This window comes from Syzygium oleosum, unplaced genomic scaffold (genome assembly GCF_021117445.2).
Source record: "Syzygium oleosum isolate NSW1041296 unplaced genomic scaffold, Sole_v2.1 Sole_v2.29, whole genome shotgun sequence".
NCBI classification, from domain to species: domain Eukaryota; kingdom Viridiplantae; phylum Streptophyta; class Magnoliopsida; order Myrtales; family Myrtaceae; genus Syzygium; species Syzygium oleosum.
Genome location: NW_026607513.1, coordinates 1,635,654 through 1,661,584, shown reverse-complemented (window position 1 = coordinate 1,661,584; position 25,931 = coordinate 1,635,654). Strand labels below are relative to the sequence as shown.

Genomic DNA, 25,931 nt, shown 5'->3' with positions numbered 1-25,931 from the left:
ATTATGGGTGAATGGTTCGTAATTTGGCAAAAGCATAATACGATAAGCATTTTCCATAAAAACACATCAGTTATTTCTACTCCTACTTTGAGCAATTTGAATAAGTAAGGATATCTATTCCTACTTTTATACCTTTATTTAAAGAAAAATCCTTACTTTTAACCATAAATTTCACTTCCTACATTATATATTTTTTTTCTTGGATATGAAATATTGTGAATGAAATAAAAAAAAAAGTACGTCATATGCGAAACGAGGCAGCAAATGGCCGGTTTGAGCGACACCGTACCTGAGTTGGGCAAGCCACCTAGAAGAAGAAGCATTGACTTATGAAAATTCTTCGAGATTAGAGAATTACAAGACATTTGTGGAGGCACAAAGACAACAATCTCCACAATTTGAAATCATGAATCAACTCAAAAAAAAAAAAAGGCCAGACATAATGTGCCCGGCCTCGGCACATGGGCCGGCACGGGCAATTCCCATGCCTGGTGTGGCCTATTCGCCTGATCTAGTCTAACATTATTCCTACGATAATCTTTTCGAATGTTAAGGTTGGAGGAGATGACATGTACATGTATATAGTAATCGACATAGATGCAGAACTGGAAAGTGAATAACAAAAGAGCATTGTAAGCTGGAATTTTCGAATAACGAGAATATATTCGAAAGCTTATTAAACCATTTACCATTGCTGTAAAAAATCCTTTAGACCCTATCTAGCATATCCCTATTATGTGAGAGGAAAGAGGGTGCTCCTATGTGTATCAATGGGTTTTATTTGTTTTGTCATTGTCGTTTAGACAATAACCCACACAACCGCTAAAGCATTAGGTGAACATGGAAGAGTTTCAAGACAATTGGCTAACATGCATTTCTTTGTGGAAAAAATGTCAAACATGCATTATTTCAAGGATACTTTTAATCTTGGGGTAAATGATAACGCAAATATATGATCGTTCACCCATTTTACAAATCGAGCACCTGAACTTTTGAATTGTTCAATTAAGTACCTCAACTTTTCAAATTTGACTCAATGTGAGGATTCCGTTAAACAAATTATCATGTTAGGTGATTTTGCCGTTGTGCTCGCTTACTCGAAAAAAGTTAAGTACCACTGGGTGACGTGGCTTGCTTGCTCAGTAAAAATTATTCCAAATCTATTTAAGTGTTGGGTGATGAGGAGAGACAGAAAGAGTGCCAACTTAGACAATTTTATTAGTCCAATAAGTCTTTGCTGATGTGATATAATATCAAGAGGCCACATCGGATGCCAATATGGACAAGTAATGGCTATTTAATGGCACTAAAGTCCACATTGGCATTTTCCGTCACGATTCTAACAAATGCCTCACATTGACTCATTTTTGAAAAGTTAAAGTATTTTATTGAACAAAAAAAAGTTAGGTACTTGATTGTAAAAATGAACAAAAATTTCAGATATTTGCGATGTCAAACATGGGCTTATTTATTTACATTTAAAGATATGTAAGAAGTATTTACATTTCCTTTAAAATTTGAAATATCATCCAAATTTCAAAGTATCGTGAAAAATTATATGCGAAATTATGTCTCGGCATTTATATGTTAAAAAAGTTTTAGATGTTTCGAGTAAAAATGGAACACGCCCCTGAGGTGGCCTCAAATGAGCGCCAAATTAGCAAAAGACAAACTGAAAAGAAAAACTTAATTTGATAATGTTAGTTACAATGGGTAAATGAAGCATTGGATTGCACAAATCAAGAACGTTAAGAGGACTTGAATGAACAAAATAAAAGTTAGAGGATCAATTCGCACAAATAAAAAACAATGCAGGACTTGATTACATAAAATAAAAGTTAGAAAACCAAATTACACATACACTGAAACTTAGAGGACTAAAACTTGAATTAACCCAAAAATAAATTATCTGACCATTATAGCTTCACCATGAATGTTCTATATTTCAATCAAATTTTGGTAATAAAGTAAAGAGTCATAGTTGAATTGACACAAGCAAATAAAGTTGATCATTCCAACCATTAACCTATATGAACATGGTAATCTATGATTTTTTTTATCCAAAGAAAGATTCCATTCATTTCTCAGAATAATGCTTGAGAGATACATAGAAGGATTTTAAGCCTAGCAAATTCTAGATAACTGCAGAACAAAACAAATGCTATAATGCAAATAACAAAGCATAGTCTGCAGCTAAAAGAATACTCTCATCCATCAAGAACATATTTGCTACCGTAGACGTTCGTTGGCCGATCACCAGATTCAGTGATGAGCATACACCGAGATCTCCCACTTTGTTTGCAACAGCAGTGCTCGTCTAGGTTCAATGTTCTTATCATCATCATCGTGGGGAGACACCAACATCAATATATTGAAAGAATACATATCAAATACCTGTAAGAAACTCCTATATCTATATCTAGATCTAGTTCGTGAGAGTAAAACCCCTAGATCTAGATCTAAATCTAAATCAAGAGAGGAGAGCGGCCTAATCTCGGAGAGGTTATGGAGCCACGTCACGAGCACCCTCCTCGGTAGCTGTCGACTAGACGAATGGATGAATGGCCGAATTGGTCTCCATGTTCACCCAAGATCAGCTGCAGAGATTTATTCACACACACAAACTCCCAAAATAGATCGGGAGAGAAAAGAATGAGCTTACGTGAGAGCTTCAAAAGAGGGAAGAGTTTTTGGGAGATGAGCTTGTCTGTCGACAAAGAGAGAAAAAATGGTATCTGTGATTGAATAATTTAAAACTTAAGACTGTTGAAATATCAACTTCAAGATAGATATGAGGATCTTTTCCTGTTTCAGATTACTAAGTTTCAATGGGATAAGAGACTAACAGGCGAGATTAGCCAAGTGATTTAAGATGTTTGAACCTCCAAATGTCAATAAAGAGCCAAATGGAGATCATGCACTATTTCAAGGACACTTTATCTTTCAATGCTCTTTCCTTTGACCAATGTTTAACATTAAAATTCTTTATGTAAAAGTTGAAGGTGCCTTTAATGTTGATTGACGTATAAACTTTCTGAGTTTGTAAGTGGAGAAACTTCTTGTTTCCGATTACTAAGTTTCAATGGGATAAGAGACTGACAGGCGAGATTAGCCAAGTGATTTAAGATGTTTTTTTTTTTTGGTAAGGTAAGATGTGATTTAAGATGTTTGAACCTCCAAATGTCAATAAAGAGCCAAATGGAGATCATGCACTATTTCAAGGACACTTTGTCTTTCAATGCTCTTTCCTTTGACTAGTGGTTAACATTAAAATTCTTTATGTAAAAGTTGAAGGTGCCTTTAATGTTGATTGACGTATAAACTTTCTGAGTTTGTAAGTGGAGAATCTTCCTGTTTCAGATTACTAAGTTTCAATGGGATAAGAGACTGACAGGCGAGATTAGCCAAGTGATTTAAGATGTTTGAACCTCCAAATGTCAATAAAGAGCCAAATGGAGATCATGCACTATTTCAAGGACACTTTGTCTTTCAATGCTCTTTCCTTTGACCAGTGTTTAACACTAAAATTCTCTATGTAAAAGTTGAAGGTGCCTTTAATATTGATTAACGTATAAACTTTCTGAGTTTGTAAGTGGAAGCAGTGCTAGGTGTACTGATATTAATTTACAAAAGAGATAAAGTTAAGTGATGTGGCTGATTGTATATGAGAATTTAGGCAAGCAAGCAGTATTCAATACCTAATAATAGTCTAGCACATCACTTAGCATACCAATTTTATAAAGTAGTCTTAATGGATTTAGCATCTTTAGATATAACCAGAGGAATGAGCAGTATTGGAGAAAATAGCTCTCGACACCCAAGCAATGCCAAAATTTGTTCTCAATCAAATTAAGAACAGTCAAGCAATTATTGTATTCTTGGCAAGGGAAACAAGAGTTCCAAGTTGAAACTCATATTCATCTTTCTTTTGTACGTGAGACTTTATCTTTCCTTGTGTGGAGGCTGTAACTTAGGAAAGTTATTTTCTGCATTTATCTTACTTTATGTCTTTCAATAAGTCATTAGTTATATTGTACTTTAAATACATGCCACAAATAACAGTAATTAAATCATGACTAGTCCAGCAAGACTAGTCAAGCAATTATAATATTCTGGGCAAGTGCGGCAAAAGTATCCAAAGTTGATAAACTCATTTGATCTTTTCTTGAATATAGGATTTCATCTTTCCTCGTGCGGAGGCTGTAGCTTAGGAGAGTTATTTTATTATATTTATTCTAGTTAATGTTTTTCCATAAATTATTAGCTATCTTGTATTTTAAATACATGTGAGAAATAATACTGTAGTGGTTCATTGTCCAGATCCTTAAGCAGCACAATCATCAAGTTCCCTTTATCAGCATGCAATGAAAATGAAACGTTTGGCCTTGTTATTCATACTTTTCAGTGTTTCCATGTGTGAAATCGCTGTTTGAGAAGAGGATGACAGGGAGTTGGAAAGAAAGCATCGATCAAGACAACTTTGGTAATTATTTCTCAATCACCGTGGGGATCTTTTGATTTATGTTGTCATGTTATTATGCGATTTATCTCGTCAAGTTTCATACAAGCATGTTTATTCAATTGGTCGTGTCATGATATATTTATGAAAAACAAGGAAAGAGATATCAATGATTGATTTGATATCGACAAACAACTGTCAGTCAAACATTTTCTGTTGAAGGGACATAGAGCTCAGTAAAGATTTTTCGATTTTCTTATTGATCAACTTAAAAAACATGTTAGTTAACATAGAATTGCTCTCACATATTGTCCTACTTGATAGTTTTACAATTGATTTTCCTTTTTTCTTTTTTTGTAGAAAGAACTGAACTTACATTTTAAAAGATTTCATAAAGCTCCTGCAATATGAAATCTGTACAATTTGAAGTTGATGCTTAACTTTATATATTTATGACTTTATCGAGGTTCATGAACAATACATGACTTAATTTAAAATTATTTATTTAGATATTTATGATTTTTTTTTCTAATTTCAGATTTTTTTAAACATTCTGTGTCGGTTCGGGCCAATTTGAGCCGAAGCATCTTAGGCTCGCAACTAGGAGCAGCCCAAATGAAAATTTTCAAACCTACTCAAAGACTAGCTCGGTCTTACTCGAGCCAAAATATTCAGCCGGTTCGGCTTTCGGGCCTTCTGGTCATATTTGGCATCCCTACTATTGTAAACTACTTTAAAAGAAGAAGAAGCTAGCAATGCATCAGTTTAGTTTATTACTCGATGTCATTTGCAGGTGGTCTCTTTGGTGGACAACATGATAAAAAAATATTAACTATGGAGTTACGGTAGAACTTCCATATGGAATCTAACTATTGCTCATGATTAGTTTAGTTCACATAATGTATGGATTCAAACTGGTCGTACCGATCATGTTAGCATGATTGTAGCTGGCTGGCAGGTAACTAAATTTTTGGATATCTAGAAGATGATTATGAGTATGACTAAAAATCTAAGAAAAATCTAACATCTCTTATTTTTTCCAAGGTTTTTCCACAACTTTACGGTGATATTTGTTCTCGATTGTTCATATGTTGTATGTTAGTTGAAAAATGGTATATTCTTTCTCCCTTTACTTTTTGAAAATCAAAGACGGGAATCAGAGGTAAGTTTGCTTATTTAATCTTGTGGGGCGATGGGTACTGCTATGGATGCTTCAACATGTTATGTCCCGGTTTGTCCAGGTTGATAGGACAATAACCCTCGGTCATGCGTTCCGTTGTTCTTCTACTTATGGTGGACATCTTTATGACCTTGTAATTCATATAGAACAGGTGGGCCTTACCTTTTTTTTTTCCTGTTCTAAAGGTAGGCTTTACCTTTTAAGGTATTGAATATAAGTAATTTTTTTTTAACATTATGCTGTATTATCTGATGAAAAACAAATCTAACTCTGATAACATTTGATACAGAACGTATACTGCTATGATACCAATTGAGATAGAGTGGCTGTGAAGTATTAGAAGCTATAGAAGAATTTGAAAATTTGATTACTTCATGGGGGAATGGTTTGTAATTTTGAAAGATCAATCACGATAAGCCACACTCATATAAAAACTCAATCAATAGTTTCTTCTGTCTAATAAGGACCAAACAACTCGAAATTGGTGGGAAAAAGCGGAAAAAAAGAGGAAAAAAAGGAAAAAAAAAAAAAAGATTTTTGATTTTGGTTCCAATTTTTGTTAGGTTAGATTACTTTTTTTTTTTTTTTTTTTTTTTTTTTTTTTTTTTTTATTAATTTTTTAAAAATAAAAAAAAAATAAAAAAAAAAAAAAATGTTAGCTGTTAGTGATCCACCAGTAAAAGTGAATTACTGTCCCAAGGAGTTATTCTTAAATATGCGCAATGGTTCGCTACACACAGCTTGGGATGAATTGGTCTAGCAGGAGGCAATGGAGTCCGTCCTCCGATGGGAAGTGGCCACATGCCTGATGACATTATTAGAGATTCCACGTACTTTCGACAGCTCCAGTGGATTGATGCGCATGGTGATTGCTCACCTCCTCCATCGACAGATATGAGAGAGTGGGTGGATAAGTCCAAGGTTAAGGATATGAAGAATCATCATTCTGTCGAAGATCCAGATATGGCCTACCTGATTAGCTATGGAGGTCCGGGAGGTTATTGTGAGAGGATAGCAACTTAAACAAGAAGCTGCTTTGAACAACTTACATGAATAAGGGATGTGTGTTCCTAATTTTTCACTGATAACTCTATAAAAGTAGAGTATTTAGCAAAAAAAAAAAAACTCTATAAAAGTAGAGTTATTTTACCTATTTTAAGCAATAAATAATGCAATATTTGTGAGAAAATATTTGGATTTCCTTCTATTTACTTAAATTTTCTTTCTTTATGCAGCATAATGAGACATTGAGAAATAAGGAAAATATGGCAAAAAGAATGAAAGGAATATCGTACCCAAAGAAGAGTTAGAAGGTGGATATCACATTGGGAATTTTGCGATTTATTCCCTAATTTTATGCGAAAAAGAAGCAATTACCTTATGAGAGGAGTCTTGGATGTTATCCTATAAATAAGATAACTTTGGGGTATAGCTAGTTTTTCTTTTAGATAGTTTTTTTTATTGTTCTGAGAATTTTTCAAGTACTTTAAAGAGGAGACAAAAGTGGTGACATAATTCTTGTCTTTGATTTAAGATGTTGGGTTTAATTTATATTTTCGTTTCTTCTTTTATTATGTTCTAATTTTCTTTTGTTAGAGCTACAATGTAGCCTAATCATGATGATATGAGTTTCATGCTTTTTATGTTTTGCAAATGATTTCATTCATGTGAGTTATATATTATTGTGCTTAATGCCTTTAAGTGACTGGTCACCACTTGAATGATCTGATGTGCATGTTTGAGACTGAGAAGCGATAATATGCAATTGCTCCTTATAATATATAACCGTGAATTAAATGTGGATAGAGATATGCCATGTTATTTGTGTGGCTTTCGGTAATAAGGTGGTCCCAAAGATTCATTGTAAACCGGGAATATTCACAGATTTTAATGCACTTATGTTTATTTAAATTCACATAGACATATATAGTGGATTGATAAACTGAGTAGGTTTGCTATACCTAGAGATAGGATAGTAAATAGACTAGGAAATTACGCTATCACGTGTTTGATATTATTCTATATGCATAGTGATATGAAATTCATATCTAGTGGTGATGGTGAAATCGGATGCTCTAACATATTTTATCTAATTGATTATTTGCCTTTAGTTTCTAAAATTTTGTTTCTAAAATTGTCAACTTTTATTTATTCTCAATTCTATTTTGATCTATTAGATAAATTTTAGAATTAGTCTATTTTTAATATTTAATTGGTTTATTAATCATCAATCTCTGTGGGATGATACTCTTCTTATCATTATATTACTTGTTCATTGACACGTTCAGAATTTTACGAACATTCACCTTTATTTGCAAACAGATCCTTATTTATATTTAGTTCCGTACTGTTGTTCTCTTTTTGTTCTTGAGACTGAGATTGCCATTACTATGAGTAACAGGCCATAGCCCTAAATTTTACTACATGCGTTGTCAAATTGTCTAAAAAATGTCACTCGATGTTAAGGTGGCGCCAAATTAGCGAAAAACAAATTGTGAAAAGCAAGAAAAAAGAAACCCTAATTTGATAATGTTAGTTACGGCGAGTAAAGGAAGTAATGAATTGCACGAGTCAAGAATGTCAAAGGACTTGAACGAACAAAATAAGACTTAGAGAACTAAACTGCACAAATCGAGAATGATAGATGATTTGATTGCATAAAACGAAAGTGAGAGGACCAAATCGTACGTACAATGAAACTTAGAGGACTAAACTGTAGTTCACCCAAAAAGAAACTATCTGACCTTTATGGCTTCATCATAAAAGTCTTCTCCATTTCAACAAAAATTTGGGGAAAAAAAGAGAAATGTAAAGAGTCATAATTAAATTGACACTAGGAAATGAAGTTGATCATCCCAACCTTTAATCTATATATGAACATGGTAACCTGTGATTGAATAATTCAACAATTAAGATGTTTGAACCTCAAAATGTCAAGAAAGAGTCCTTAAATTTCTCTACCGTTAGAAAATAACTGAGGCCCTCCCAATCGTAATGCATGTGGTCAACGTGGAAGAATTTCGAGACAAGTGGAGATCATGCATTTTTTGGTGGTAAAATGGCAGACATGCATTTTTTCAAGGACACTTTTACAATAATTTTACGTTAAAGGCGCCTGTAATATTAATTGGCGTAGATGCAAAATTGGAAAGTGATTACAAATGTATTTTCACAAGAACATATATCTTAGAAATTAATAGCTTTTTTTCTTCAAAATTTTGGAATTAGTCATTCTAGGAGCTGTATTGACAAGTTTCCCAAAACATGTTTTTTTTGGCTATTCTCATGAATATATGTGCAAGGAAAACTTCCTTGGAACCCCCAAATTATTTAGTGAAATTCAAAGAATGAGGGGCAATATTAATACAAATACGAAATAAAGATAAGTGATGGGACATACTGTAGATGGGCATTTAGATAAGTGGGCGATATTCAATACTTAATAATAATGTGGCACATCACTTATTGTACCAATTTTGTCAAGTATTATTAGTAGACTTAATATTTCTCTATAAATAGGCATAGCCAGAGGAATGTGCAGCACAATCTTCAAGTTCCATTTCTCAGCATGAAATTGATGAAAATGAAACTTTTGCCTTTGTTATTCATATTCTTGGGTGCTTCCATTTGTGAAATCGCTGTTTCAGATAATGATGACACAGAGTTGGAAAGACAGATTAAATTTATGGTTAAGGCATCGATCAAGACAATTTCGGTAATCGTTTTGCAATCTATTTGGGAATCTTGTTATTTCTATTATCATGTTTTGCTGCTTTTTATCTTGTTGAGTTTCATACCAGCATTGTTTATTTGATGAAAGATTGATTGTGTCATGATTTTTTTATGAAGACTGCGGAAAGAGATGTCTATGACTGTTTTGATATTGACAAACAACCGGCGCTTGAACATCCTCTATTGAAGGGACATAAAGTTCAGGTAAAGATTTTTTATGATGTTCTCGTTGATCAACTTTAAATCAAGTTTGGTCAACATCATATTGCTCTCATAAATTGTTCTACTTGATAGTTCTATAATTGGTTTTCTTTTCCTTTTTAGAAAGAACCAAACTTACATTTCAAAAGATTTCATAAAGCTCCTGCAAATGTGAACGCTGCACAATTGGGGTTGAAAGAACCTTGTCCAGTTGGAACAGTCCCGATTCTTCGAGCAACGAAGGAAGTTTTGAATAAGGAAAAGTCCTTGCTCAAGATTCCATCCTTAGCTGCTATGAAGCAAAATGCTCCTTCTAGTCAACATGTACACCTCTCTCTCTCTTCTTAGGTCGTGCTTGACATATGTTCTCTTGGATAATGCAGTTAATTTAACCACGAAAGTTTTTGAATCAAGAAAAAACAAGTCAAGTATAGGTTGAAATCATCTTTATGTTTTTGAAGCAAGAGAAGACAAGTCACGTATGGATTGAAATCATCTTTTATAAGCTACATGTAAAAAATTCCAATACAGTCTCTATAAATGGCCAAGAGTTGGTTGCCTTCTAAAATATTGATCACGTATTTTTGGGCATGTTCGATTCAGGCTGGTTTGGGTAGGCGTTCTAAATTTAGTTATATTGTCTTTTCTAATTAGTCAGTATCAAATTTCAAAACTATAACATACCATTCTCAAATAACTAACATGAATTTATTAAAGGTCATAAATACCATTAACAGAACGGAAGTCGCACATGTCAACTTTAACATGGCTAAACTTCTTATGGCTGATTTGAGGTCGAAAGTTAATTTTCATATTTTTAAGATTTTATTGAGGTTCATAAATAATTAATGATGTCAATCAAATTTCCTATATATATTTTTCAAAAATTTCAGATTTTTTTGAACATTCCGTGCCGGTCTAGGCCAATTTATGCCCAAGGATCTTATGCTTGAGACTAGGACTGGCACGAAAGAAAACTTTCAAATCTACTCGAAGGCCAGCCCGGTGTTACTCAAGCCTGAAAATTCTTGGAATTTCGGGCCTTTTGGGCTTTTTTTGGCACCCTTACCATTGTGAACTACTTCCAAGGATACCTGGCGGTGCATGAAGAAAACATGACTAGGTGAACAAAAAAGATATTTCCATTTTGCCCATTCAAGTAATATCATTACTTGATGTCATTTGCAGGTGGTCTCTTTGGTAGACAACAAGATAAGAAATGTTAAATTCGGTATTTACGCCAGTTTGTCCATATATAATCTAACTGTTGCTCATGATCAGTTTAGTTCACATAATGTATGGATTGAAACTGGTCCCGCCGATCATATTAGCATGATAGCAGCTGGCTGGCAGGTAATTATACCTATGAGTATCAAGAAGATGATTATGCGTATGAGTAAAAATCTGAGAACAATCTAATATCTCTTATATTTTACTAGGTTTTTCCGCAACTCTATGGTGATACTAGTTCTCGATTGTTCATATATTGGACGGTTAGTTGAAAAATAATACGTTCTTTCTCCCTTTACTTTTCAAAATCAAGGATGGAAATCGGAGATAGGTTTTCTTATTTATTGACTAAAGCATCAACTTTAGGGCGATGGCTACCGTAATGGATGCTACAACACATTATGTCCAGGTTTTGTCCAAGTTGACAGGAGAATAACCACCGGTCTTCCCTTTAGTCATTCTTCTACATATGGTGGAGATCAATATGAGTTTTCAATCCTTATACAGCAGGTAGGCTTTACTTTTTAAGTTAATGAAGAATGGATCTAACTCCGATAGCATTTGATAAAGAACAGATATTGCAATCATACCAGTTGAGGCAGAAAACTCATCAGCAGTTCTTTCTGTCTAACCAGGACCGAGCAACCGGAAATTGGTGGTTAGTAGTCGTCAGCGATCCACCGGTTAAAGTGGGTTACTGGCCCAACGAGTTGTTCTTGTATCTACGCAATGGTTCACGGCATACAGCTTGGGGAGGAGTTGGCCTTGCCGGAGGCGATGGAGTCTGTCCGCCGATGGGAAGTGGCCACATGCCCGGTCGTGACTTTAAACATGCCGCATACTTTCGACAGCTTTTTTGGATTAATGGGCATGGTGACTATTCATATCTTCCTGGTTCAAAGGACATGAGAGAGTGGGTGGATAAGTCCAAGGTTTATGGTCTGAAGAACCGTCAATATGTCGGACAAGAGATGGACTACATGATCAGCTATGGAGGTCCCGGAGGTTACTGCAGAGGATAGCAACTTCAGAAGAAGCTACTGATAAAATAACGTATTCCTAGTTTTACACCTTTGTTCGCAAACTGATCCTTATTTTTTATTTTGTTCTTGAGACTGAGATTGCCATTACTACGAGTAACAATCCAAAACCCTAATTTTTATTGCGCGCAGAGGCAACTTGGTAGAATGACATTTTTGTTGGGTATGTGATGATTGTGGATGAAATCAGAAGAAAAATATGTAAAATGCGAAAAACAAGCTGATGCATCGTCATTCACGATGTGAACCTAAACAAATATGAAGGATTTTTTTCACTTGCTGAACAAATTTATCTTGTGGCAGATAGTTAAATATTGAATCATTGGGTTAAAAAATCAAGTAAATACCGTACGAGAATTACGATAGTTGTAATGTCCTTATTTTCTTGTTGTGCTATTATTCTTCCCTCTTGTTGTGGAATATGCACCACTTTTTCTTACACAATGAGATGTGCTCGGTACGTCCCTTTATCTTCCGATCAAAATAAAGAAGCGGTTTTCTGGGCATTCAATGACTTTTTCGCTTTATCGAATAATGTGACATGTACTTGTTCAATTGCATCATCAAACCACGAGTTTTGCTTTAAAGCATTTGTTTTGTTTTTGGCTTTTGTTCATGAATGCCTTCGGCAAATTTTTGACGTGTTATCACAATTTCAAATAGAACAACATTTGTTCCTCCATATCGGACATTCTGCCACTTCCTGTGGTATCACGACCCTTTTCTTGCATTTGTTACCTGCTCTATTCCGCGGCCCGCTCTCTTTTTCAATGGTGAGAAGTCTTACCTTAAGATAATAGTGCAAGTTCTGCATATACAAAATGACAACCTATTGTTCATAGAAGAAATTTGTTTCTATAAAATTGCAAAAAATTGAGACAAATTTTGAGATATACCTAAAATCGAAAATCAAATGTTGTTAGACGTCTTCAATTTGCATACGCTTATTGTTGAGAATATGTCTTGAGTTTGAGCCGGTAAAGGAAACCCAATTTAAATAGCTTTTTTAATTTGAGTACGTTTTTTTTTTATTTTTTATTTAAATTTCGGATACAAATATTGTGTATGTATAAGAGATGGAGTTTTACTCTGTTATTAACTTGAGAGCACAAGAGAAGTGCTAAGAGTTTTCCTACTTGAGAAACACTTTTGGGGTGTACTTTGGTTGTACTCTAAGGCTGGAAAACACTCGAGCGAGTAGATATCGATACTTAGATCGAACCACACAAATCTCTCATTTTCCTTATTGTTTCTCGTTAGTTTCTGTAGTAATTTTCTTTTTTTCACGTTTGACTTGAATTGTAAGTTAACTTTTACGTTATTTCCACGACACTCATCATTCGCAAGAGATGTCGGTTTCTTGTCAACTAAAGAAGATTCCATTTTATTGATCATGGGCACCTCCAATCATAGGCTTGTCTCCAACACTCAGAAAAAATTGCTGAAATTTGGATTGCAATGTGCCCTCATATATATTCTATGGCAGAGCAGTATGGGCACCAGGTAAGATAGATGCAGCAACACCAGATGCAGTATAGTAGCTGCAACTGCAATGTCTTCGTTCTCTGATTGTAGACAGAAACACTCGACCCAAGAAAGAGTTGGACATGATAGTTGCATATTGTAAAAGCAAGCGTAACATTCCTGGCACAAATAAATCGAAACCGAAAACATGATTACCTTACATGTTAACAAGGCATTTATAAATTTGATAATAAGAAATTAGGGGCTGAACAATCGACCGGTAATACGCGATAAAGATTTCAATGGTAGACAATGCAAATGCGAGCATGGAAGGGCGAAGAAGGAAAGCGGCGAAAGGGCATTTCTCGAGTGTCAATGGCAAGGAGGAACGGAATTATCGGGAACAGTAACACAGCGATTCCCTGTAGCCAATGGAACAATGATCGTAGGCAAAGAAGAAATCTTTAGAGCTGAGATCGAAAACTGCTCGATAAAAGCCTCCAAATCACGAAGAAGACCATTAGGATCCGTCAAAGGATCAGGACAAGGAAGGTCACGATCAAAGACGACGAAAGTTACATCGACCACCGACTTAAATCTATCATCTCAACCGTTCAAAGATGGATTACCGACTTAGGGACGAGAGGGTTCATAAACATGCACTATCTTGTATAGGTTAAGACCTAGAAAGATCATATATAGAGGAATCGAATCCGAGTTCCGTTTTCTGGGGTTTTACAATCTTAATCGTTCCGGCACGATGCGAACGGAGAGTAGTTATCAATGCAAGTGCTCGGGGAGCTCACTCTCATGATAATTGATCACATGAGAATAAACCCCCTAAAAATATAGTAGGTGCTCTGTACATGAGAATTGATTACGTTTTCCTCACAAGGAACGTATGCTGTGAAAGGTCTCTGTCCACGTAAATGCCTCCGCATGATAATTCTGGTAATGTTTTCGGTCGTGCACAGAGAAATGTAAATGAGACTAACCATGTTTTGATAACTTGGTTGTTCGCAGAAGTTAATGTTACTGTTGGTCACCAATAGAAGGAAATGAAGAAGGAATCGATGTTGCTGCATCTCTCTGTCTTTATTGCCCACCTCAAGTCCTTTTCTTTTTACTGGACAAAAATTCTTTATCTAAAATCATTGGATTATACTAAACCAAAATCACAATGAGACTCGAGACTAATGAAAATAATCACAGTTTTTCTGATTTTTTTTCTTTTATTTTTAAATTTAAAAATATGTGAAAATTGTCTACGTCAGTGCCGGTTGTATCACATAGGTTGGTCGGTGACCACGCCAATGGTTTCTGACCAAAATTGACGGATGACTAAATTAGCAAATCGTCAAAAGGGTTAGGACTAAATTGACCAAATTAAAAGGTTTAGAACTAAATTGATATCCATTATGGCTTTTTTGGTAATTTTTCTTTGAAATAGATTTACTGGACCTATACAGTAATGGCATTTAGGCTGTGCATGGTAACCATTCTGTGCCCGGGAACATATTCTACTCAGAAATGATTTTTTTTGATTCCGTACTCGGGAACAATTTCTAAGCATTTGAAGGCGTTTGGTAACTGCCTAAAATTTCTATTCTTAGAATAGAAAAAGAACAGAAATGCGTTTGGTAATTACACAAAATTTCTTTTTATTAATAATATTTTGAATTTTTAAATATTTCGTTCTCTTTTTTTTCTTTTTTTTTCCTTCCCTTCCTTGGCCATGGCCGGCGAGGGCGTCGCAGCCCTCACCGCCGCCCTCGCCGTCACCAGATCTGGGCGAGGTCGAGCCTCGCCCAGCCATGGTGAGGCCTCGTCGTCGCAGCCGCGAGCCGTGCTTGCCCAGGCGGCGAGGGGGACCCTTGTTGGCCATCGGCGAGGGTCGCGACGCCCTCGCCGACCTTGGCCTGTGGCCGGCAGCAGGCGGCGGCAGGCAGCGGCAAGTGGGCGGCAGGCGGGGGTAGGCCGGGAAGAAGAAGAAGAACAAACCAAGAAAAAAGAAGAATACCAAGAAGAATCAGAAATGAAAAAATTGTTCCAGAATCAAGAAGCTACTTTTTTTTGCTTCTTGATTCTATTTTAAAACTGATTCTGGGGACAATTTTTTGCAAAATTATGCCCGGGCACAAAAAATTTAAGAAACGGATTTCTGTTCCCAAACTGATTCTGGGAACAAAAGAACAAAAAATTTTATTATTTGGCAAGTTGCCAAATGGGCCCTTACTGATTTTTAGTGCTGAACGTGGAAAGTTCTGGTAACCTACGTTTAGCTTGAAACTAGCCATTGATGTGTTACTAATTAGAAAGTGATTTAGGAAAGAGAAGTGTGCATTTATCGTTCAAAGCTTAGGAGGAGATTTGGCGGTGGCGAAGTTGGGACATGGGGTATGAGGTGTTGCAAAAATGTCCTAACAAATAAAAGATCCAAAATCGAATTGCAAATGCAAACAAACAAGTAAGGAATGATGAATTTCTCGTAGGTATTATTCCGAAAGAGACAAAGAAATGTTCGTGTTGGTTAACACTGCTGACATAGTGTGACCGACCAATCACATTGTCTGCGTGCTATAGATTACGACATCACTCTCTCTTCTTTGACTTAATGTACCACATGTCACAATCATGTATTGTATCCATCGTATGATGCCTAACAAGAGAGAAAAATGTTATTTATGTTTAGTATTGATTTGCCTACTCAAGTGAAGAAACAAAAAGTAGATGCAAGGCATTCATGTTTAGCGGGTGCATCAACACGCATAGTATTAGTATGTATATTAAGAGCAATTCATGAATTGATTGATTTACTAAGTGATTGATGTGAAATATGCTAATTGGAAGATAAATTTGTTTTAACATCAGGCTATCATTACTTTCTATACCATGAAAAGATATCATAAAAATTACCAAAAAAATTTCAAACTTATTATGCAGATGCCAATTTAGTCAATTTTTTAATTTGATTAATTTAGTCCTATGCCAGTGTAGTCCTTTCAGCCAAAATCGCTTACAGGGACGTTGGCCGTCCTTGCAGTAAGCTTTTCATTTTGGAGAAATTTGATGAACTGAAACTCAAGAAGCTTGTAGATCTGTGTGGTGAATGTTCAGAGAAAATAATTATAAGTATGCCCAAAAGATAGAATGATTATTAAAACCTTAAAATGTTCTTCAGAAACTGAAGACAGCATATAGTAGTTGCTCGCACTACTTCCAAACATCTATGTCGATGTCTATCATCCTTTAATAGACCCATCACACGAGACCTAGTTCAAGCATAACATAATGAACTACATCAAACTAAACATTAAGAGGGTCCTTAATTACTCAATAGTTCCCCCAAGGCTACTCTTTTCTTGTCTGGGCAACATAATTGCCTTGAGAGGGTTCTTCATCACCACGGTAAAGGCGAAAGTCTCGGTCGGGTCGGGCGGGTCGTTCGGAACGGGGATCCATCGATATGCATGGACCATCCTCGCCAACAACAAATTCACATGCAACATGCCCAAGGTCATCGCCGGGCAAATCCTCCTCCCTGCGCCAAATGGCGCCATCCGGACGCCCTTCGTCCCCGTCACGTCCACGCCGATGCCATCGCCATCCAGGAACCGCTCAGGCCGGAACTTGTCTGGGTCCGCCCACAGGTTTGGGTCCTGGGTCACCCATGCAGTGTAGAACTCCACGGTGGCCTGCGCCGGGATCACATAGCCGCCGAGCTCTGTCTCCTCCGTTGGCGCGTGGGACAGGAGGAAGTGGCTCGGCGGGTGTCGCCGGAGCGTTTCTTTGACCACGGCACCGAGATACGTCATCTTCTCGACGTCGTTCTCGTTGACCAGTGCATCTTTCCCGACATGCTGGACGATTTCATCGTATATCTTTTGTTGTGTGTCTTGGTCTTGCACTAGATGGAGCAACGCCCATTCCACTGCGGTTGCACTAGTATCAGTACCTGAAGAAATAAACAGTTAGGTCACTGTAGGAATTGAACAAGAAAATAACAAATGACACAAAAAAGATCCGGACAAGGTCATAATATTCTTTAAGCTTAGAAGAATTAAGTGTTCCTTTCGTACAGCTCCGTGTCAAAATATATGGTCGGACGGATGACATAGGCGAAATTAAATTGTCGCATAACTAATGAACTTGAACGCAATATATGAAAAATGGACATGCCTCTAGCAAAGAAAAAAAGTAGAAAAATAAAAAAAAAGGACCAAAATTCTTGCAAAGATATCATATGATTCGTATGTAAGGGGAAGATCAGCATGCATCAGCTTCCGGTGCAATATCAATGGTACGGACCAAATCGTTACTGAAGAGAAAGGAATGTTCTTGTACCAGCGCTAATAACTTCGGAGCAAAGCGTGACCAGCTCTTCATCTCCGAGCTCTCTTCCCGCTGGCTCGAGCCCGAGCAGCGAGTCAACATATGCTGCGCCTACTGGACTCAGCATTTCGAAGCGAGACTCGCTTCTCAACCCCCCATTCTCGCTCACTTTGCCTCCGCCCTCGACGAAAGCTTTCCTCTCTCTGATGAGCGGAACCAGGCACTCCATTTGCCTCTTCCTCAGCTCCCTCGCCGCCTTCAGTTGCCGGCGGAAGAGCGGCGTGAGGACCGGCAAGAAGTCCGGCAGCTTTGGCGTTGTCATCATCATCACTTCCTTGAGCACGCCCTCGATGTGCTTGATCTTCTCTTCGGAGATCCTCGCGCCGAAGCATAGGCATATCAAAATGCTACAAATGGTGAGCCTACAGTTGCTCATCACCTCCACGTAGCCCTTCTCTAAGCTCTCGCTCTCGAGCCTCTTGAAATGATCCTTGATCGCCCACTTCCGAATCCAAGAGCATTGCCGGATCCGCGCCGGGTTTATGAGCTCGGAGACGAAGTTCCGCCGGAGGGTCCGCCAGAGTGGGCCGTACTCGGCTGAGTTGATAGCGCACTTGCCGACACTGAAGACCAGGCGGGTCGGCGAGTCAGGCGGGCGGGTGGCAAAGAGCGGGCCGCGCTGGACGAGGGCCTCGTGGATGAGCTGCGAGCTCGTGACGATGACAAGCGTGCGTTGGCCCATCTTCATGGTGAAGATCGGGCCATACTTCACACGTAAATCGCGTATAACATAGATGAAAGGGCGGTTTTGGAGGATGACCTGGAGCAAGTTGCCTACCAAGGGCCAGCCGGGTGGCCCGGGAGGGAGCCGCTGCTTCGACCTATGAGCGACGGTGGAGATGGGGAAGGGAGAGTATCGCCACCACAGGCAGAGGAGGACGGCGGCAAGACCAAATATGAGGATGTCCGAAAGCTCCATTGTTTGTTGAGTGAAGAGAAGCTTGCAAATAATGAGACAGTCCAAGGAAATTTATAAGTCGAAGTTGGGTAGCATGCGAAAACGATATCGAACAAATGATGAGGTGGAAAGAAGCAATTCAATGCGCCGAGTATGTTCGACGATATGTTTTATGGTTCATATTTGAGTTTAATCCCAACCAGCAAAACGAGTATCGATATCAAATTCCAGGAAGAATGTGTATGTTACCGGTCATGAAGGGGGGTGAATAAATGTGGCTCGTACCGGGTAAGTGACGGTATTGATTATCTTTACCAGAGATATTGAAGATGCATGAGTACGAACGACGTAGATAGTAGATCACTACTTATATGCCTGATGATGTCTATCCTTTTTCGTCAATTTTATATTTATTCCCCATGGGTAATGGACTGTCAATCGACGGGAGATGAACTTTTCTTCACTGTTCAAGCTCTTGATGAAGACATGCGAAGGGTGAAGTTAAAGCTAGTGCTTGAACGGCAATTAATTGGAGATGGCCAACAAAGGAAAGTGTGCTGGTAAAGGTAGTTGAGACGGTAGCAACCGCTATTCAATTACGTTTACTGCAGTTAGCGAAAGATATCGAGCTCGGGTGGGCCTAAGTTGATCGAGTCGGGGTCTCTCAAAAGAGAGAGAATACCTCCTGTTAGGTTCCACCCGTGAATTGTGTTAGAAAGTCCCATATCGAAAAATTGATTAAGTATGGAGTTGTTAATATATCATAGTTCACTCATAATTACCTTAAACTTTTAACTAAATGTGGATCCAACTTGATATGTTGATGGGCTAAAATTGGGGCCTCCACTTAGAGACTTCTTCTGATGAAGGTATCGACCTTGATGATTCGGTCTAGTGGAAGAGACCTAGAGTGAAGGTGGGCATTGTGGTGTAGTAACGTGGTTCCAATTATAGCCTCCATAGTTCGAAGATGTTTGGTTCATGGACTACATTATACATTGGGCCAAAGTTCAGGTATCATTTGCGTCATTTTCCCTTAATATTTCTGAAGATGTTGGGTTCTCTACCTGATTGCTTTGGTTCCTCAACACTTCATTCTTTTTAGTTTAGTTCCTTTGATTTAGTTTCAACATATTCTCGTACCTCCACTATTGGTGCTAATATACGTCTCGAGTTTTTTCACCCGATCAAAACCTGACCCGAATTAAAGCATGCGAAAACCCGAAGAGGAAAACACTGGATTTCTTGGACGCCCGGATTTGGCGTCATTTCCTGGTCCAAATTGGACTCTTGTCCATGTGCCAGATATCTTGATGGAGACTGGTTTCAATGTTCATGGCATATGTATACTTCAAGTTCAAGAGGTGAACTTTGTTTTTAGTTGTTCTGTAGCCGCACAAAAAAAGTCTACATCGTTCGAAGATGTTTCGTTCTCCAACCGAATTATTCTATCCATTGATTAGGTTCGTGTGCAGTCCATCCTCCTTAATTTTTTTGTCAAAGAAGATGGCATCCGACCCGCACCTAAACTGACGTGGGTTAAGGGTCAACACTCTCATTTCTGCATATGTGTGTGTATGCTTTAGAATTTATAACTGAATCTTTGGCTCCTTTCGTTTCACGGAAAATAACTTCCGGGAAAACGTTTTCCGGGTTTTCCGGTGTTCGTTTCACAGAAAATAAACTAGTCATGGAAAAAACATTTTCGCCTTCCTTCTTTCATCATGCATTATAATTATTTTTATTTTATTTTTTAAAATTCTAATTCTTTTTATTTTTATTATTTTATTATTTTATTTTTTCCTCCTTCTTCTTCCTTGGCCGGTTGCCGTGGGTGAGCTCGGCCTCGCCGGATCTGGCGAGGCCCGAGCTCGCCTAACCGGCCTTGGGCGAGCTCGGCCTCACCGGCCTGTGGCGAGGCTCGAGCTTGCCCGTGGCCGGTCGCCGGCCGCCGCCTTGGCCGGCGACCGGCCAAGGAAGAAAAAGAAAAAGAAAAAGAAGAAAAAGAAGAAAATAAAAAATATTTTGAAAAAAATAAAAAAAACTATTAAAATTATTGCAAGGAGGAAAATATTTTTCGAGACTTTCTTAGATTTCAGCCGAATACTGGAAAATTGTGCCACCCAAGAAAATGGCTTCTTGGAGAATATTTTCCAGAAACATAATATTTTTCGCGAAACGAATGGAGCCTTTAAAGAAAAGATGATCGATCTTAGATCAAGGATAGAACTTATAGGTGTGCACTGAGTTCTTGATGGTCCATATGTTATTAATTATCTGATGTGAGACTCTATTTGATCTGCGCCTTCACATATGGACTTAAGAAATTTGCTTGGCAGGTGTGAGCCTTCATGTCTGGCGAATTCTCCCTCAGCCTAAAGTCAGGTATGATCAGCCATCTGCACCAGTATATAATCGATTGAGCACCAAAGCAACCTTCAACCATGGCCTCTATTATTGCTAGACCGAATTATGACGGCATTCTTTGGCTGACATCCTCAAGGACTCCGTTACTACATGAGACCCTTCTTCCATCAATAGTAGTAGAGATCTCTTCCGTCATCTGTAATTTTGATACAGTCCTAGCTTCCTACATTACAGCACTTGTTTTTTTGGCTTTCTGCACCCATGGCCTCATTCGCAATATATTGCAATACCTTTCTTTGAAATATTTCTCAAATGCGTTGGGGCACATTATTAGGAGCCACCCAATCACAAGTTTATTCTGATGCCACTTGTTAGAAAACTGCTGCTACTGAAATCCAATACCTTCGACATCGAAGATCACCTAGAGAAGCTTACAAGTGAGCTCAATAGCATACCTAGCTAGTTAGAGCCCATCAACAGCAGTCCTTGCATTGTTACAATCGGATCTTAATTCTACAGAAGAACCACATAAATAAAGAGCAGGTTTCTCTAGTCTTCTGAATTTTAAGTTTCCTTAGGCTTAGTCGAAGATGAGGAGAGGAGGTCCGGAGGTAGCAACTGGCAAGCCTCACTGTTTCTGGCATGCTAATTGTTAGCCATCAAAGAGACTTACTCCGTTGAAAGAACTCACGTTGAGATTCTAGACACTGTGAAAGGGATGTAATTAAGACTAGCGTTGCAAAGAAGACATAACATTGGCAAATTTTTTGATGGGATAGGTCGTCTCATCTCTCCTTCAGACAACGGCATGTACGACCAAACTATGTAAATCTTTGTGCTAATTCATGTCCGTTCTGATTTTATGCTTTCCATAAGGCGATGCTCGAGTTCGCTTACCGATGCCATATTTGGTGATGCAGTCTACCAGAAACGGCTCAAATTGTATGCCTCGAAACTAGGCATAAGACGAGTCATGCACAATATTTTTCCCCTAGGCCAAAGGCAAGAGCGATTTTGGTACTAAACGTGGCTAAGCTTCCTGCGCTTTAACGGTGAACCTATTAAAACCATATCCTTGCTTGATCTTATCGTCATTAGGTACATTTATTCCACCCTATATTACCAAGGAAGACAGTCAGTGATACTGCTCCACAAAAGTTACCTGCATGATGTGCAACTTGTTTGGCGTTTAACGCAGATATTTGATGAAAAAGGGAATGCCATGGGTCGAAGGGAAACGAGAGAGTTAGAACCATAATCAATGTGCACTTTGGTATGCTTTAATCTGACTCCCTGCATCGGAAGAAAGTCATGAGATGCTAATGAAGCCGAAAGAAGCAAATGATTAAGGGTCAATGTTATTTGATTTAGGGTTAAGGAGGGAAAAGACTTCCTGACTCTTGTTTAGCCTACAATGACGTTTCTTAATTCGAGATTCACTGTTCTTGTCGGGAAACTAGATATCCGGAAGTGTATTTCCCTGTTACGCATTCCTTTCACGCCAAAATACACGAGGTCTTTTTTTTACCTAACTTATGTCGAGTCATTGTGATGATATTTTGAGTGATTACCTCAATTATCATGACTAGCATCTGGTGCTTTTTGCATCATATACGATCTGAGTTCAGCGGCAATATCGAAACTAATGACAAACACGGAACTCAATGACAAACTGTCCAAATTTAAAGAGACATGAGTTTCTGAAGGTTAGAATTGCAATGGAGTACAGATAAAGCAATCACAAATATGTCAACACTTAATTCAGAGGATTTTTAGTCCCAAGGTTTGTCTATATATACCACCAAAGAGACTTGCTCTCTAACCCATAAAAATCACAGCATCTCCATCCTCCTTTCCATCACCTTATTGAAGGTCTTCCACCACACTTTCCCAGAAAAAAAAGTCTCCATGGAGGTTATTGTCACACAGCCTAAGCCCAAACAAGATTTGAGAGATAACCAAAATTCTCGAGAGAGGCCATGGGTCGACTACTCTCCAAGAGCGCTGTGGCTGCGCGCCATCGTCTTGGGAGGCCACGAAGGCCTAACAGCGATGGCCCTCGTGCTGATAGGAGTGGGAATGGTGACCCCAAAGGATCATCATCATGATATCAAGCCCTTGCTTCTCACTTGCTTCGCCACCCTCGTCGCTGGCGCACTGAGCTTGGCCAATGCCGAGTACGTGTCGGTGTACATGCAATACGACATCATGAATTAAGTTCCAAGAGAAGAGGGAAATGAGGATGGGGTTTGGGGAGAGGCATTGGTTGGTCCCAAGCCCAAGTGTTGTGGCTGCTTGTGCTGCTGTGACTTATATAATCGGAGGGTCAGTGCCTTTGCTAGCTGCAGTCTTCATACAAGGTCACAAATTGAGAACTGTGGCTGCCTCAGTCATGGCCTCTTTGTCCATGATTGCGGTGGGAATTGCCGGAGCTGCACTTGGGAATAGCCCCATTGCCAGGTCTTGTGCAAGGTGCATCCTTGGTGGGTGGCTTGCCATATGATTGATTTGGGGCAAGAGTGAATTTCTCAAGTACATGGGCATATGAGGGAGAAGTAGCGTCGGTCCTGCGTGTCATCGGGGCGATGTTGAGTTATGGTAGATTCTAAGTAGAAATCAAGGCTCCCGTTTGTTTCATCAGAAATGAATGATTAAGAAAATATTTTTTTGAAATATAATTGCTTGTATTACTTGAAATAATTAGTAAATGAGAATTTTTTTTCTCGTCTACAAAAATGTTTAGGTATAAATTGTTGTCGACAATGAAAAAAATTCCCAAATAATACAAGTGATCATTTTTAGGAATATATTTTATAAATCATTCGTATTTCGCGAAATAAACAGAGCCTTAATCCGATGGATTAGGTACAAACGACTCAGTATGAGACCATCACACCATTTCATGGTAAAGAAAATTGCTTTAATGTGGCATTTCCGCTGATGTAAGGATTTGATGTTCCATGTAGATAGGTACGTTATAAGAGGTTTCATTATTGGACTATCACATGGAGACATACTGATGTATGATTATTGTGTATACCTCTGATATCAAATATACTAGGCTGTAACCTGCGTTTCGCTGCGGAATTAGTTTTTACTTATGTACAAATCGTGTTTATATTCATGTTATACAACAAAAGAATAACTAACTAAAAATGATGAATACATTATTATATATGTTGCAAGAAAACAAATCTAAATACACCATAAGAAGTTTAGCATAAAATTTACGTCAGAATATCGAATGGGATAATATAAAATTGAACTGTATGGAACCTAAACTCTTGGAAACATAAATATAAATGTCCAATTTTTTGTATCTCACGTTTCTAGAAGCTTTCCCAACGTTTTTTAGCTAAGGTTAGATATGATAAGTTTCTAATGATCAAGTATATTTACTATTGCTCTTTGTTATCTTAATAAATTGGAAACTTAATCTTGCATATCGGGAAATTTGTACATATCACCTAAGTTGAAACTTTGTCCTGCATATCAAGGAATTGTAGTAGTTTGACTATACAAATATACCCCAAACTAATTTGTTGATAACCAAAAACCCCTAAACTGATAAAAATTTACCTTATGTTAGTTTCCGTTAAATTGAATTGATACCATGAAAATTAGAAACTACTACACTTGTGATAACCCCAAACCGGTGCACCCGTGAACTGTCACGTGTCATCCAACTTAGTAATTTGACAGTAAAATTTAATGAAAATTAGCGGAGGGTAAATTTGTCATGGTGTATCAATTTGAGATTTTTGATGGTCAAATAATTAGTTTGGGGTAAATTCGTCATATGTGTACCAGTTTGGAGTTTTGGGTATTATTAACCCTATTAACTATGTCCAATGAACTAACATGGTTTTATATTGAAATCATCGATATAAATATAAATAATTAGTCAGAATATTATTTTTTCTTCTATTTCACAAAGATGAACTTCCAGCGAAATAATTCAAATCCATATCACAATTTGATTTGCATCCAATAGCTCCATGTAATTTCAATTTGTGCATAATTAAGATAATTTTAAAATATACAACTTTGACGTTGCATTCGATTCCATGTTTTTCCACACAACGGGTACGCTATATAGGGTATTTATCAACATTAATTTATTCGTAATCACGAATATAAATAAGATAAAAATATATGTAATCACAGATAAGCTATATAGGTTATTTATTAATACTTAAATAAAGAAAAAAGAAAAGAAAAGAAAAGATAAAAATGGGTTAGAGCAGGAATATAAAAGATTGATGCGCACAGAAATTCAAACAAACAATCTGAACAAGGTTCAATTAGTTTTATAAGATATATGTCATATTAAATCTGCTACCTCATTTTTCTTTCCCTTCAATGAAAATACATTAACTTCATACAAGCGCTATAATATTAGACTTTGACTCATGCGCTAAGTCTTGTATAGAAAACACAGAAAATCTCCACTATGAGCAATTGGGATGACTTTTGCATGGTCAATGTCTGATTTATAATGTCTAACTTGCCATTATGTGCAATTTCTTGTGCGTTTGATGCAAACATATGATGAAAAAGGCAATGCCATGGGCCCTAGGGAAACGAGAGAGTTCGCACCATAGATTTTGCACTTTTGGTATGCTTTAATCTTACTTCGGTTCCTATTTGTGTTATTGCATTGGAAGAGAGTCATGAGCTGGTAATGAAGCTGAAAGAAGTAAATGATAAAGGAAAATGTTGCTTGATTTGAGCTTGAGGAGGGAAAAAGGCTTCATGATACTTGTTTAGCCTATAATGATGTTTCCGAATTCGATATTTGTGGTCGTTTCGTGAAACTAAAAATATCCTAAAAATATCCGGAGGTGTTTTTTAGTGTTGCGCATTCTTTTCGCGCCAAAATGTCACTAAGTTCTTCTTTTTACCTAACTTATGACGCGTTATCGTGATGATATTTTGAGCGATAACCTCAATTACGACGACTAGCAT

At 37.6% G+C, this 25,931-nt stretch overlaps 2 protein-coding genes across 2 annotated transcripts; one reads left to right on the top strand and one right to left on the bottom strand.

The window, feature by feature from the left end:
* The first annotated feature begins 6,425 nt into the window (after nt 1-6,425).
* LOC115677799 (uncharacterized) lies at nt 6,426-11,824 on the top strand. Its single transcript, XM_030601016.2, has 8 exons — nt 6,426-6,636; nt 9,287-9,354; nt 9,489-9,575; nt 9,696-9,896; nt 10,761-10,925; nt 11,012-11,065; nt 11,169-11,312; nt 11,396-11,824. The coding sequence occupies exons 1-8, from the start codon at nt 6,426-6,428 to the stop codon at nt 11,822-11,824; spliced, it is 1,359 nt and encodes a 452-aa protein (XP_030456876.2).
* Nucleotides 11,825-16,439: 4,615 nt separating this feature from the next.
* Nucleotides 16,440-18,725, bottom strand: LOC115677908 (cytochrome P450 77A1). The gene is made up of 2 exons (XM_030601155.2): nt 17,651-18,725; nt 16,440-17,261 (listed from the first exon to the last, which is right to left on the bottom strand). The coding sequence occupies exons 1-2, from the start codon at nt 18,615-18,617 to the stop codon at nt 16,636-16,638; spliced, it is 1,593 nt and encodes a 530-aa protein (XP_030457015.1). The 5' UTR covers nt 18,618-18,725; the 3' UTR covers nt 16,440-16,635.
* Nucleotides 18,726-25,931: the final 7,206 nt, after the last annotated feature.

Coding starts and splice junctions, on each gene's coding strand:
- LOC115677908 (XM_030601155.2), bottom strand. CDS start 18,617: ATGGAGCTTTCGGACATCCTCATATTTGGTCTTGCCGCCGTCCTCCTC. Junction 17,262..17,650: donor CTCCGAAGTTATTAGCGCTG/GTACAAGAACAT, acceptor TTATTTCTTCAG/GTACTGATACTAGTGCAACC.
- LOC115677799 (XM_030601016.2), top strand. CDS start 6,426: ATGGGAAGTGGCCACATGCCTGATGACATTATTAGAGATTCCACGTAC. Junction 9,355..9,488: donor CATCGATCAAGACAATTTCG/GTAATCGTTTTG, acceptor TTTTTTATGAAG/ACTGCGGAAAGAGATGTCTA. Junction 11,066..11,168: donor GATTGTTCATATATTGGACG/GTTAGTTGAAAA, acceptor CATCAACTTTAG/GGCGATGGCTACCGTAATGG.